Source organism: Notolabrus celidotus, chromosome 5, assembly GCF_009762535.1.
Source record: "Notolabrus celidotus isolate fNotCel1 chromosome 5, fNotCel1.pri, whole genome shotgun sequence".
Classification (NCBI taxonomy): Eukaryota; Metazoa; Chordata; class Actinopteri; order Labriformes; family Labridae; genus Notolabrus; species Notolabrus celidotus.
This window is the reverse complement of record NC_048276.1, coordinates 33624351-33638127: the sequence shown is the minus strand read 5'-3', so window position 1 is coordinate 33638127 and position 13777 is coordinate 33624351. Positions and strand designations below refer to the sequence as shown.

General features: G+C 40.2%; 1 protein-coding gene across 2 annotated transcripts in view; it reads left to right on the top strand.

Annotated features, from left to right (window-relative positions):
- The window catches only part of tmem132e (transmembrane protein 132E), a 601081-nt gene that overhangs the window by 523835 nt on the left and 63469 nt on the right, over positions 1 to 13777 (top strand). For both annotated transcript variants that reach the window (XM_034683892.1, XM_034683893.1), the window contains 2 exons: positions 562 to 754; positions 12934 to 13077. In XM_034683892.1, the coding sequence (XP_034539783.1) occupies positions 562 to 754; positions 12934 to 13077 (337 nt within the window). The remainder of the gene's footprint in view (positions 1 to 561; positions 755 to 12933; positions 13078 to 13777) is intronic.

The following is a 13777-nucleotide window of genomic DNA, read 5'->3' as shown; positions in this document are numbered from 1 at the left end:
CAGGTAGTCGGGAGCAGATTATTGGTGTTTGCTCTGAGATCCTCTGCAGACACAATATCCTGCATTGATTCTTACACTGCAATAGTATCTTAAATCTTTATCAATGGATGGTTTCAACATCCATTTAGCTTTACCTGCTATTTCAGAACAAGACAATAACAGTGGCAGTTTCAAAATAAAGGCCTCTAACTTCACAAATAATCACACACAGTCTTTGTATTTAATATTCATCTTTAATATTTAATAGAGATGTAATGAGTAGTCAAATGATCTGCATGTTATGTGTTTGTCTCTGAGGCTTTAGCTTCACATGTTGAAGCCTTAATGAATACATTTCTTCACTGCAGTGGCAAACTGAGTAAAACTTTTAGAATAAGTGCAGAGCCGAGTGTTGACAGCTCGCTTAATGGCATTCTCAATCATTAAAAACTATCCTGTCATCAGCTTAATTACCAGAAATGAATGAATCACCAGGACTCCCTTCGTGCACATATATATGTTGCTACAGCTGATATTTAAATTTAATTCTTTCTCTGTTATGTGTGTTTTTTGCTCTTGCAGGGAGGTGTTGGGGAATGTGGAGGTGATGCAGTTGGACTTTGAGATGGAGAACTTCACCAGCCTCTCTGTGACCAGGAGGATCAACTGGAACATCGACTACAAGGGGCAAAACCCGCCTCCCGACTCAGAGAAGGTTGTTACAGAGCTGACGGTTGTGCAGCGAGACATTCAGGCCATCATTCCTCTGGCTATGGTGAGTGTTGGGACAGACTCATGTTTAAATGGACTGTTTTACAAACCTGCAATAAAAAAACAATCAGCTGTTGATCTTCAAATAAAAAGCTAACTATTTTTAATCCAGTTAATAAGTTTTAAAAACAAAAGCTCTTTTATCAAAGATATTTTTTTTTATAGATTTTGGTGGAAGATCAAACATTAAAGGGTGTTAATTTGTGCTTTGGGAAGAACAGCCATATCATTTTTTAACTTACAAAAAATACTTGACCAAAAAAATTCACCAAGACTTGAAATATTATCAGTTACTCCATAAAGAAGATACTTATTATTATTATTTTTATAGAAAATCCTTCAAATTCAGGCCCTTAATCATATGAAGATTTGTTGAATATTCTTCAAACCATGAATGAAACACTCGACTCATTAGTGAGTCCACAACCAAAAATGGTGTCTCATTTTTTCCCTTTAAAGTTTAAAACCCCTTTATTAATCTGACAATGACTCACTTGTGCAATTTTTATTCTTATTCATTTATTTATTGTTTTCAGTGCTATCCAAGGCTGAACATGATCATCATTCTACACTTAAAAAAGTGTAACAATAGCAGGCTTTCTCTTTAAAAGTGTTTCCCAACATGTTTCAGCTGCACGGACTACACTGAGCCTACTCAAAGCATAATGATAAAGGGTTTGGATGTAGCTGGGGTACCTTAAGCAAACAATAAACATGAGCCAATGGTCCTTCAGAAGAGCACAGATCAGCTCAGGACTTCTGAGGCGCCTGAAAACCTGTCTGCACTGTTGCCGACTGTTTGAAAAGGAGTTAAATCAAACAGTTTCTGTGCTGAAACAGAACGGTCATTATGAGCTTTCCAGGCTATTAAACAGCGCTAATGAAATGAACGTATTAAAGTAGAAGGGACTCCAAAATGAAACCCTGAAATGCCTCTATTGTAACCCCTAGTTAAATGAAATCTTTAAACATCTTTGTTCTCAAGAGACTTCGCATATCAACATCATGAACAAGCAGACGTGTGTGTTGTCATTTCAAACATCTCTAATCAACACCTCCTCTCTATGGTGACTCTCTGATTGGTGAGGAAGTAACCCAACCCCAGAGCACTGAAGTGTCTATTACTCTCTTAATTGTGGGTTCCTCTCACTGCTCCGTGAAAGGTGGCAATTAGTGCGGCTAGTAAACAGATTATGGGAACAAAGGGAAATGAATCAAGTAAGAAGTGCAGAGTTCCTTTAGCTATGTCTTGCCTGCTGACTTATTTTCTGGTGGTCTTACTTCCTTGCAGTGAAACATGTTAAAATCAGACACAGCTTTATGATATTTGCTAACTGAACTTTACTTCAGATTTCAAGAAAAAAGGCTGGATGCAGGTTGAGATTAGAAGTAGAAAAACAGGGGTTTCTCATGTTTGAAACTGCTGAAACGCTTCAAAAATCCACATTGTGTGCATGCAAATGACATAAAAAATGCATGCATATCACTAATAGCAGAGAAAATCCACATTTTCTCTGGGCATGCTGCAAAGAATTCAAATCTCACCAAGTGTTTTCCCTAAGTTCTTGTCAAAATACTTCTTTACTCTTAATATAAGCCACACTGACCTGATCAAGATATCTGATTTCATCTTATTACAATCCCAGAATAAGGACCTAATTGATTACAATAATTAAAAACTGATGTCAATTTAGCCAGAAAAACATTCTTGATAAGTTTCTTTCGTGACTTTGTCTTAAGAAACTTACCAAGAACATTCTTCTTGCTGATTGGCATCCATTTTTTCTCATTACAGTCAGTTAAATCCTTTTATTGGCTTATAATATCTTGAAATAAGATTCACATTTGTACTTGTCAGGTCAATGTGGCTTACTTTTATTGCAATGACATAATTTGACAAGAAATTAGACAAAAGCTCTCGGTAAGATTTGAGTTTTTGCAGTATACCCAAAATCTAATAGCGTGTATGCTCTTGGCAGAGCGATAAGTCTTAGTTATCTGTTACATTTGCATAATTAAAACCGTTCCTCACCTCAAGCTCCATTAAATATACTTGAGCCGCAGTTGTGACTTTGTGCACTGCACATCTGTTGTAACAGAAGGTTTACTTAATATCTCTGGTCCCCTTGTAATTTGGGATTAGCGTGCTTCTTGTACCCAGATGTGTTTAGCTGTGTTGCAAAATTAGATTTCTGCCTGCGTGACTCTCCCTTGTTAAAATTAACATTCTGAAGCTTGATGGCAGGAGCTGTCCCTGCTTTTCTGTCGAAGTCTTCCCCTCTGCACTCCGCATCGCTCGGTCGTTAGATCTGTGTGTTAATGGTGATGTTCTTCACACTCTCTTGCTGCCATCATCAAACACAGGACTCGTGTTAATACAAGATGGAACAGGAAAAGCAAGCTGGTGTTGTCATTCCTTGATTATTTCTAGCTGCCTTCAACATCAGTGGTCTCCTTTGTCAATGCAAAAAAAAAAAAAAAAACTTGGCTTCATTTGTTTTGAAATGAAAGGAAAGGATTCATAACGCATAAAGCCCAGTCAGGCTTGATCAGTTTAGAAAGTTTTCACACCCTGGGATTTCTGTCCGTGCTTCCAATTAAACTTTCCAGTTATACAGCCATGTTCAGCAAAATAAATATTCACATTTCACTTCAAAACAACATTTTAGACCATGTCGGATCAACTCAACCTGCTCATTACTTCCTCTGAGTTGTCAGAAGGCACAGTGAAAGGGTTCGCTGGCTTTTGCTGAAAAAAAGTCCCTAAAACTTTTCCCATCAGACATCATCTATTGATTTTCAAATCGGAGGCAGAGTCCAGCAGGTAACTCCTGTGGTGCTGTGAAAGTAGAGGTTTAATCCATCACTTCAGTTGTGGGGACTAATTGGATTATAAATCATATCAAAAGAAGAAGTGGACGTTCCAGTACCCCACCAGGAAAACAACGGCAACACAAAGAAAAACATGATTGATGAAGTGAAAACAGGAAGTTTTATCAGAGCAAACAGGACAGAATAAGTTTATCATAATGGCAGCTTGATGAAAAGCTAATGGGATGGTGTCGTCAGCCTCGGTATCTGTTGAGCAATCAGAGTTGACTCTAATGACCCTAATAAGCTCCATTTTAATCGCAAAAACGCACTGAGAGAAGCTTCGTCACTCAGCTGTCATACTCACACACAGGAATGAGGTTTAATTTGCTTAAAACTGATTTAGTTCTTATTAAATTTGTACAAAGTGTCACATGTTGGACAGAAAAGTGATGAAATAGCAGGAGGGATACGGTTATCTGAGGAGGAGATCTTGTGAAAATCATCAGGTTAAAAAACTCTCAGACTTCAAAACTGTAGACCAAAAAAAATTGAGTCCGACATGGAACCCAAACCCTATCCATGGGGCACCGGTTTAGCTAAGTTGGTGGAGTCAGCAAAGTCTCCCATATGTTTCTGATGCAGAGTTTTGAAGCCCATCGATGGTGGTCACCATATTGGAAATTCTGTCTCAACCTAACTTAGAGGCGGAGTTGAGGCAGGCCTTTAGCCTCCTTGCCAAAGGCTGGTTTATACCTCTGTGTCTCCCCTACGCAGCAGGGGCTGACGCCGACATGAGCACCACATACTTGCGCGTCGATGTGTCCGTGACGCGCAGCAATTCTCGGCGACCAGTTTGAGGGCAGTGTGGTCTCTCTGAAAGCCGATCACTGCTTCCCCGCTACGATCTCTGTTTACTTTTCCACAGAGATTCAGAGCGTGTTATGTTAATCTACAGCTGATGCATGTTGCTGTTTATCATACAGACATGATTACATGAAGAATAGAGAGGAGGAGATGAAATACACGGCCGATGTGTGGCCGATGTGCAGGGATCCCGGAAGTGCTGTAAATGCAGGAAATACAATACCGCCGAGCCGACCAATCACAGGACTTGCAGTCCGCGTCAATTCTACACATAGTTACATTTTGGAGGAGGTGCACGTCAGCTACGTGCGTAGGCCTCAGCGTAGGTATGGTAGCTACCCAGACCTCCGGCGTAGGCCACGCCATCGATTCGACGCAGAAGTATAAATCAGGCTTTACAGATACAGTGTTCCCACCTGTCAGTCAGCTGTGCCTCTAACTACATTAGTAACTTCTAGAATAATGAGTACACTCTTTGGAGCTGCACCAGTGTGAGCTCAGTCGCTTGAGTTGCTCTGAAAACAACTAAAACAACAACAGGCTTAATGACAATATTTACTTTAAGGACATAATGTATTTTTCTCTTAAATATCATCAGAGGGGCTCTGAAGTTGTGTGATGATGGGTTCAAATCTAATGGTCGTGTTGGCGTTTTTCATTACGGCCTCCATTGTTTTGACCTTGCAGTACATCACTGTTAATACCAAACTATTAAAAAGTTTGTTCTTCAAATCTAAAGAGCGACTCCAGAGGTACAAATGTCAGAGATGAAATGAGTACTGACGGCAGCGTGTTTGTGCTTTCTATCTTACACCTATTGTGTTAAACATGCCAGTTATAATTAACCTCTCCAGCATATTGTGCTCTGAAACTCCCCCTCAGGCTGTTTTAATGTGACGTGAATAAATTAATGAGTATGATTGATTGTTACATGAAGGAGCTGTATTAACTGCTGTTAAGGCTGTAAAAGTGAAGTCTAGGTTTGACCCTGCAGCAGGTGCTTATCTCTCAGTCCTTCATAAGAACACAATACAGCGCTGGGGTACAAAAGTGATGTTTTCGTGTTAAACACCAGAATATCCTATAATTAACACAGAGAGCACGGCCACTGAGTATTCATCAAATCAACCAGTGTGTCTCAAGTGCTTTTATGAGCTGCTGAGCCGCTCTGGTCAGGGAATGAAAGCTTTTAAATTAATCGTGTCAGAAGGTGCGATAGCCAAGGAAAGAGGATAACGTTTTAACAGAAGACAAGCTGTGAGGTTGGACGTGCTTCAGCTTCTCTAGCTTTTATTTTAAGGTTAGCGGCAGATTCAAAGCAACCACCACTTTTCAGCTGGTGTCATACACCCACTGACAGCTTGTGAAACAGATCAGCACTTTCAGAAACTGCTGATCTGAAGCAGTGGGAGGTGTTTCTGTCGACAAAATACAAACATGATGCACTCTGTATAAAAAAGAAGAAAGCTAAAAGCTAGGGTGGACCCCTGCTGTAAGTGTTGACTCAGGAGGGGTTGAAGAAGAAGGGAGAAAACTAAGAAAGAAGAGCTGATAAAGCAACAGTAAAGAGAAGGGAGAAGAGTTTTTATGGTTGGCAGAGCACAGATTGTGTGCCAGCTACAGTTGACCTACTGCAGATAAGAGGAGGAAGGCGGAGGAGAAGGGCAGAGTTACGAGTGAATTTACAATGTGAAAGGAGACACTATTCCAGAGTGGGAAGGTTAAATCATCCCTGAGGCTTATTACACAGTTTAGGCCACTATTAGCACAAGGCCATAGCAGCCCTCGTTCACAGGACACTTACATCACTCCATGAGCTGAAGAGGCCAAAACAGGGTAGATAATGCTCTGCAGATTCCCAACCCCATTAGCTGCTCTGTGCCGCTGTAGCTTTAACATGCTAAATAAGCAATGATGTTTTGGATCGCAGCTTGAAGTCACGCATAACATTTCTACATGTATGTCTTTGTGCACTCAAGATTCACATCAAACATAATGTATTGTTTACATTATTCAAAAGCGGAGTGGAAATGTTGGATGTTGTAGAGAGCATTTAAGACTCACACGCTAAGTAACTTCGCCTCGGCGCTTGTTAGAGCGAGACGCTGTGGGCAATTCCAACAAGGCTCCACAGTAATGGATTACATTTGGGATGACAATAACCACAAGCAAATTGCTGTCTGTAATCTGTAAACACGGCTCAGACAAAAGGAGGAACATTTGTTGTGAACCATGTGAACATTTGGACTGAGATTACACAAACACGCACAAACATCTCAACTAAATTTAACACAAGCATGAGTGAAGATGTGATTTAAGCTGACTGTGCTTTACCTGCGCAGTAGATGGGTGAGTCATCAGTCCTGCATGATGCTACAGAAAGTAGAACAGATTTTAAAGATACACGTAATACTTACACATACATAATCAAACTAGATACAATAATGAGTCTTAAAGCAAAACTGAAGGAAAAATGAGAGGAGAAAGTTTGTGTTGTGCTGCATTTTGTGCAGCTTCAGTGTCAGATTATAAAAGAATCAATGGGATTTTTTAAATTGGGAAAAAGTAAGATTTCTGTGAGCTTTCAACTTTAGAAAGAAAACTTTGAGAGAACTTCTCCTCCTGTTGTGTATCTTATTTTTTGAGAGAAACAGAATGTGCTTCTCCTTGATGATGAGCGCTCTGTGAAGAAACTGATCCCATCACGTCCTCATACCAACGTCTTTTACGTCCATTCCACTGGATCCGTGTCCAGTCCGTCTTCGATCCATCACGGCACCAGATCTGATAGGTTTCTATTCTAGTCAATGTGTTAACCCCCACTGGATCCACTCCGTTGCTTTCTGGCTGGGTCTCTGATCCGACAGGGCGTAGCCCTCCGGATCAGATACACAAGACTTCTATTTTTGCAGGATGCAACAACGCATCAATCTCAACAGAGCAGATGGAACCGGACAGGCACCAAAACAAAATGAAAACATCCGGTTAATTTTCAGAATAAAACACTCTGTGTTATCACCAGATCGTATTTCACTTAACTACAACAACAAACCGTCATGATGAGCGGTTTTCAGAGGACCATAAAGACAACATGGATGAGGAGAGGAGGAGGAGAATCTTTAATGCAGCAATTACCACAGGAAAACCTTGGTCACATGACTCCAGCTGTCTGGCGGTCCTGCTCCTTGCTGAATTCTGAAAACGCAACTGGTGGGTGTTGATGGATGAGAGAGCACGGAGCCGGGGCGTAGTGGATTGGAGACTTGCAGCCTTCCACATGGCTGCAATAGCTTAAGATAGATGGGACAGATGAGAGCCAGCACATCACAAGTAGGCGGCTACCTTAACTGATGTTTCATAACGTTAGGTGAACAACACTTCAGAGAGGCTTAATTGATAGCTCTGACGTCCCAGAGTCGCCTCGCTTCATACCAGCTCCAACCGCCCATCTTTATTTATTCATTTATTTGGATCCCCATTAGCTACTAACAAGGTAGCTAATGTATTGAGTATTGCCATGTTAAACAGAATGGCTCAGTTCATGTGAGCTCCAGGTAGTAACAACAGTGCTACTATACCTGCCCAACACATGGCTCCTTATGGCCCGACAACCCCAAACACAGTGAAGAGAGGAGTCTGTAGAGAGATGTTAGAGAGAAGACAGAGGAGGCACAACCAGGGCGAGTAGCCAGTTCAGGTTAGAGCTCATCCCCACCAGGTCAGGCTGCACGCTCTTCCTCATTATCTTTCTGAATGCATTATATTTTGTGCTGAAAAAACCTGCACAACGCATAAGCCCTGGAAAATTTGCTGGCAAGTGCATTAATTGTACTGTAGTGTTCATCTAATGCAGTGTGAGACTCAAACAAGAACATTTCTGTGATCCTGTTTAACATAGCATCTTATAACTGTTTTGATGCTTCATTCTGAATATAGTAATTAAGGGAAATGATAGCTCCGTGCAGTGATGACTGATTTCTGTTCTAAGCTGAATCCAGGTAAGCATAATTAGTGCTCCCAAAGCAGCACACATGCAATTGTAAAAGTGTCTGGTGTAGTTTAATTCTGACCAGATGCCAAAACAGCAAGGAGAGCTGAGGGAGGATGTCTTTCAATTAGGATTTCACCCCAGAGTCCAGACAATTATCCACAGAGGTCTGCCGTGTTTCGCTTCCCATAAATTGGCCATGTTTATAAATTAAATAACAAAGAGAAACAAAGAAAATCAGAGCTGCTCCGCCTCGCTTTATTCACCACAAAACAAACAGAATACTGGAAATTTTTGAACAGATTTTTATTTTTATTGCTGATAAAAGAGTTGCAGAATTAGAGAGGTTCGTTCACAGGGTTCAGTCAGCTGGATTTGCATAAAAAAATAGGTTTAACTAAATATTGAATCAAATAATGGTGCAATAAGATTGGACTAAAACTGGATGAAGCTGTGATGGGATGGTGGTGCTGGTTTCAAGGGCCTTAAAAAGTGTTATTTTCTTTTCCAGCACATTTTTGTAGTCCAATCTCCAAACTCTAAGTCCTGAGTGTTAAAGCTGAAGACAAGTCTGAGTCACCAAGGGAGAATCAAAGTGGAGTTGCTTACATTGCCAACAGTAAAGTTACCATCAGTCCATGTAGGCTATTTTTTTACCTCGAACCAACTTTTGGGAGTGCATCCCGGACAGGTAGTCCATTACAGTTTGAGTTAATCTCTGTCTCCTCCTGCTCTTTCTTAAATTTGCTGTAAAACTGAAAGTAAAGCTCATGACTCACAGCACCTCTTTACCGGCAGGAGCTGTTGCTGGACAAGACAGCACATGAACGCACATGCAGGTGAACACGTGAACCAGCCCTTGCTGTAAATCAGGTCATGAGTCGTACTTGATTCAGAGTCCATGATTACTAATCTGTCCCAGTAGCCTATTCTGAGTTTGAAAGACTCACGCACAGTTTGGGATCTTTCAAATACTTGTATCATTAACCTACGCACAACTCCATTCCTCTCAGTATGTCCTCCAGCTGTTAAAGGACTGTGAACTTCATTTATAATAACACCCTTTGTCCCGCAACTTTTCAGACTTGGTATTATTTTAGTGTGCAGGTAATTATCTTGATTTAAAATCATTGAGAGTGAAGCCCTCATTTACAATGACGTTGAGCATATAAAAGAAACATTAAAATGCGTGATAAGCAAATAAAAGATAAAACCTTAAAACAATGATGATCAATTAAAAACAGACGACAATTAAAAAGTAATGATACAACCATTGAAAAGTAATGTTAACACAAAGTCAATTGAAACAGGTGCAATGAGAGGTTAAAAAGTTTAAAACTAATGATATAAAATGAATAAAAGAAACAAACGCATTCATTTTTAAAGTGCTTTGAAGGGAGTTTGCGCCCTTCCTGTAGTGGTGAGGTTTTGAATGATACTATTGATTCTTTATAGAAGAGAGAGCCTGTGGCCTTAAATATTGATCCCCTAAAGCCAAAGCAGGGGGTGATTAACAAAAGAATGTCTGACAAAGCATTAGTTTGCAGTGCTCTTCCCACATTAAGACTCAATGGGAGAAAGTTAGTGGACTACAGATCCAGCTTTCTGCGTGTAATGAAGTTCCACAAGGTTCTTTACTGGGTCCTCTTTCATTTTGAATCAATGATTAAGAGTGAGTGTTACGTGAAAATGTTCAGTGTTGATTAGAAATGTATAGGTTTCAGCTTTTGAATCTTAAAATGAATCCTCGACCAGACAAGAAAATGAAAATTAACGAGACCCCAGAAGAGTACAAGCTGTAGGTGGTGTTGAAGTTGCGTGCTACATGCAAATTATGATATTTTTTCAGTCTCCTCCTGCTGTACTTTTATTAACTACTTCAGTCTAAAAAATGAACAATATTTTAAACTTTATTATTTGTCCATTACATTGCTATGCCCAACCAAAGGAAAACATTACCGGGGAGATGGATATGCGCTTGTTTTTGACATTATTACAAATCGGAGGAAATGTGTTGAAGCATTTGACCTCTATTTATCACTAGCTGATAGCTTGAATTTCCCTAAGAGTGATACTTTCCGTCAAAATTTGATACTGAAATTTGTTCCTTTCAGATTGGACAGAGTCTGTGGGAGAAAGGAAAGCTTTAGCCCCTATAAAATGACTCTCCTGGTAATTGCCCCTTATTATCAATTATGCTGATATAGATTTTACTCCTCTTTCTCTTTTATATATTTCCTTTATCGACCTGGTCTCTTGTGTAAAAAATGCATTAGAGGTGTTTTACCTCAAGGGCATTTAACCAGTAAGATCAGGCAAATTAACGCTGTCTTAAAATATCTTAATGCCCCGCCCACGTCTGCGTGAGCCAGTCTCAGAGATAAAGTTCAGTGTCATTCCTCAGGACACTTTACAACGAGATAACTTTGATATTTACTTAATGCTAGAGCAGGTGGCTGAACAGAAGTCAGTGCTGTATCTGTATTAAATATAATCTCTATCAGTTAATAATTCAGGGCCGTGCAGTAAATTGGGGAGCAATGGAGGAGTAGAAGAGGAGGAGATTCTCAGACTAAACATTCAGACTAAAAGATCAGTGACTGACTCAGACATTTCCATATGCTGCTTTTGATTTGGAGATATTAATGTGGTTCCATTCTCTCTCTCGAGGGCTATTTGTGAACCACATATGAGAAGATGTGTTCACCTTTTGCCAGCATAATCTGGAAAAAGAAAAAAACACTAATGAATGCATTCAAAGTTAGATGACAGCCCAGCTTTTGTTTTCATAAGATGTTCGCATTCATAATCAAGAAGAAGATGAGATGATAATGTTTTCCTTGTTCATGTCACAGTTTAACAAATATAATGATTATTTTTATCATACAGTGTAACACAAGCAGAACTCTGCACTGCTAGTTCCTTTTTATATTCTGAAGTTTTAACTGCATGGAAAATAGAGCAGAAATATAACTATTTTATATTTTATTCAAGAACTAGAGCCTTTATTTCTTGCAAAGTTATCCTCAAAAAATGTCTCTTCATATGTTGGTAATTCATGATTAACTGGTTCAAGTCCAGAGGAGAATTGCTGCGCGACACAACCACATCGAAGCACAAGTATGTGGTGCTCATGTCCGCGTCAGCCCCTGCTGCGTAGGGGCGACGTAGAAGTATAAATCAGCCTTTACTTCAGTGGATAATGTAGCAAAAACTGAGTTGGGGCAGTGCTGATGGTGCGTTCTGTCACCTGAGTCACTCACTGCACAACTGAGACTCAGAACTAACATAACAGTAACCTCTGTTACCTCTACCACGTCTCTTGTATATAAACCATGAATCACGTAGTTGCGTACAGCCTGAGCGCTCTAGTGTGCCCTCCAGAGGTAAGACGTGTAGTGCATAGTCAAGTATATTTACAATTACACTAATGATGCAGCCAGATGGCCACACAAGCACAAAGTTAAATAGTAAGTACATCTCCTGTGTGATCTGAGATATTTTGGAAGGATTGATATTTATTGCATCAGAGTCGTTATTGCAAGTAATTCAAGTTTGAATTGTTAGACATGTCGGTGGAAACACATTGCTTTGCATCTCTCTGGGTAGACAGATTTTCTTGGTTTAGCAAACTGTTATCATCTTGACACAGCTGAGATCTTAAACGAACCTTACTGTGTCAGTAACTTAACTTTAAATGTGGCCATAACTCATAAAATGAACATTGTGATGTTTTGAAAAAGAATTGATTGTAGTTACTGAGACCATAAGCACGGAGACATTTTTACGGAGGTTATAAATGAAGTGAGAAGTTGAGTACATTTTCCTGCAGACATCTGTACAAGCTGACGTCCTAATGCAGCCAATGGAGTCCAACCCTGTTGACCATAAGGACAAAAAATATGAGTTACATCACACAATTCACTCATAGTTAGGAGATAGTTATACTTTTTGCAGCATTTTCCCAAGTCTTTGAGCACTTTCTTAAGAAATACACTGATGCCCCTGAGGTTTCTGTTGTGACAAACCCGTCTCCTTACACATCCAGTCATATCTCCTGTGACATGCTGAGCCCAAAGTAGTGCGATGAGTGTTCCTATCAGGTCGTGTGTAATAGTACAGTAACTCTCATGTCTCTTGTGTGCCCTGGAATCAAAGCTTTGTGATTTACCTGGAAGGAGCACATTAAACCACATGTTTCTGAAATGACTCGGAGGTCCAGATCATTACGTTTCTTTCATTTCTGTCTTTTTCATCCCCTTCTCGGATTACTTCCAGCAGCTCTCTGGGAGATCATCTCACTTGAAATGAAAATCTCAGTCGATGAAATACAAAGAAAGACATCTCAGTAAAATGAGTTTTGGTTTGCCGCTGAGAGTATCACCTGGGAGACGCAGGAGCCCCGGTGGTAACGGTGTTAAATGTGGACATCAGTGATGCTGATGAAATATCAAGTACTCACTCTCCACCTCTCACCGCTGCTTTATGAATATCATATCTATTTCTTCTCTCCTCAGGACACTGAAATTATCAACACGGCCATTCTGACCGGACGCACCGTGGCCATTCCTGTCAAAATGGTCTCCATAGAGATGAATGGAGCTGTCACTGATGTCTCAGCCTTCGTGCAGTGCAAGTCGTCCAATGAAGACATTGTTAAGGTACAGTAAACCTGATTTCCTCAACCTCTGTGTCTGTCAAAGTGCTCTCTATAGAGATGGATGGAACAGGTGCTGGCCTTTTCAGCCTCTGTGCAGTGCAGCTCCTCCAATGAAGACCTTGTTAAGGTGCAGCAAACCAGATTTCCTCAATCTCTGTATCTGAGAGGAGATGTCATTTTAGAAAATGTAATCCCTGAGCTGATGCTGGAGAGTGGCCCAGCACCGCAGTCACAACATCAGGAGAGCATGAAGACTACTCTGTATGTACTCATGATTTAATCTTTGCTTTGTAGCTCAGATAAAATCAATAGATGGATGACCACAGGCACAAAACTCTAAATAAATCAATATGGTTGCAAGGGAGCAGTAAAAGCTCCATCATATGCTTTTCAGATACAATATTCTAATTGTCTGAAGATACCTTGTTCAGACTTCTTCTCGCATGATGTGCTCTGGTGCATCAGTCCTACCATCTCTTATTGTTCATCCAGAGGCAGAGGAAACTCAGACTATTAAGCCTGATAACTGTGGAATTGAAGGACCTCAGTTCATAAAACTAAGCATCTAAAAATGACCCATTCAAATCGAAAATACTGTGATTTCAATGTCTGAAGGCTTTTTGGATGTTGTCTTAAGTGCGTGATAAAGCGTGGATATCCATTAAAAAAATTACAGGATAAATTCTGCAAACCATCATAAA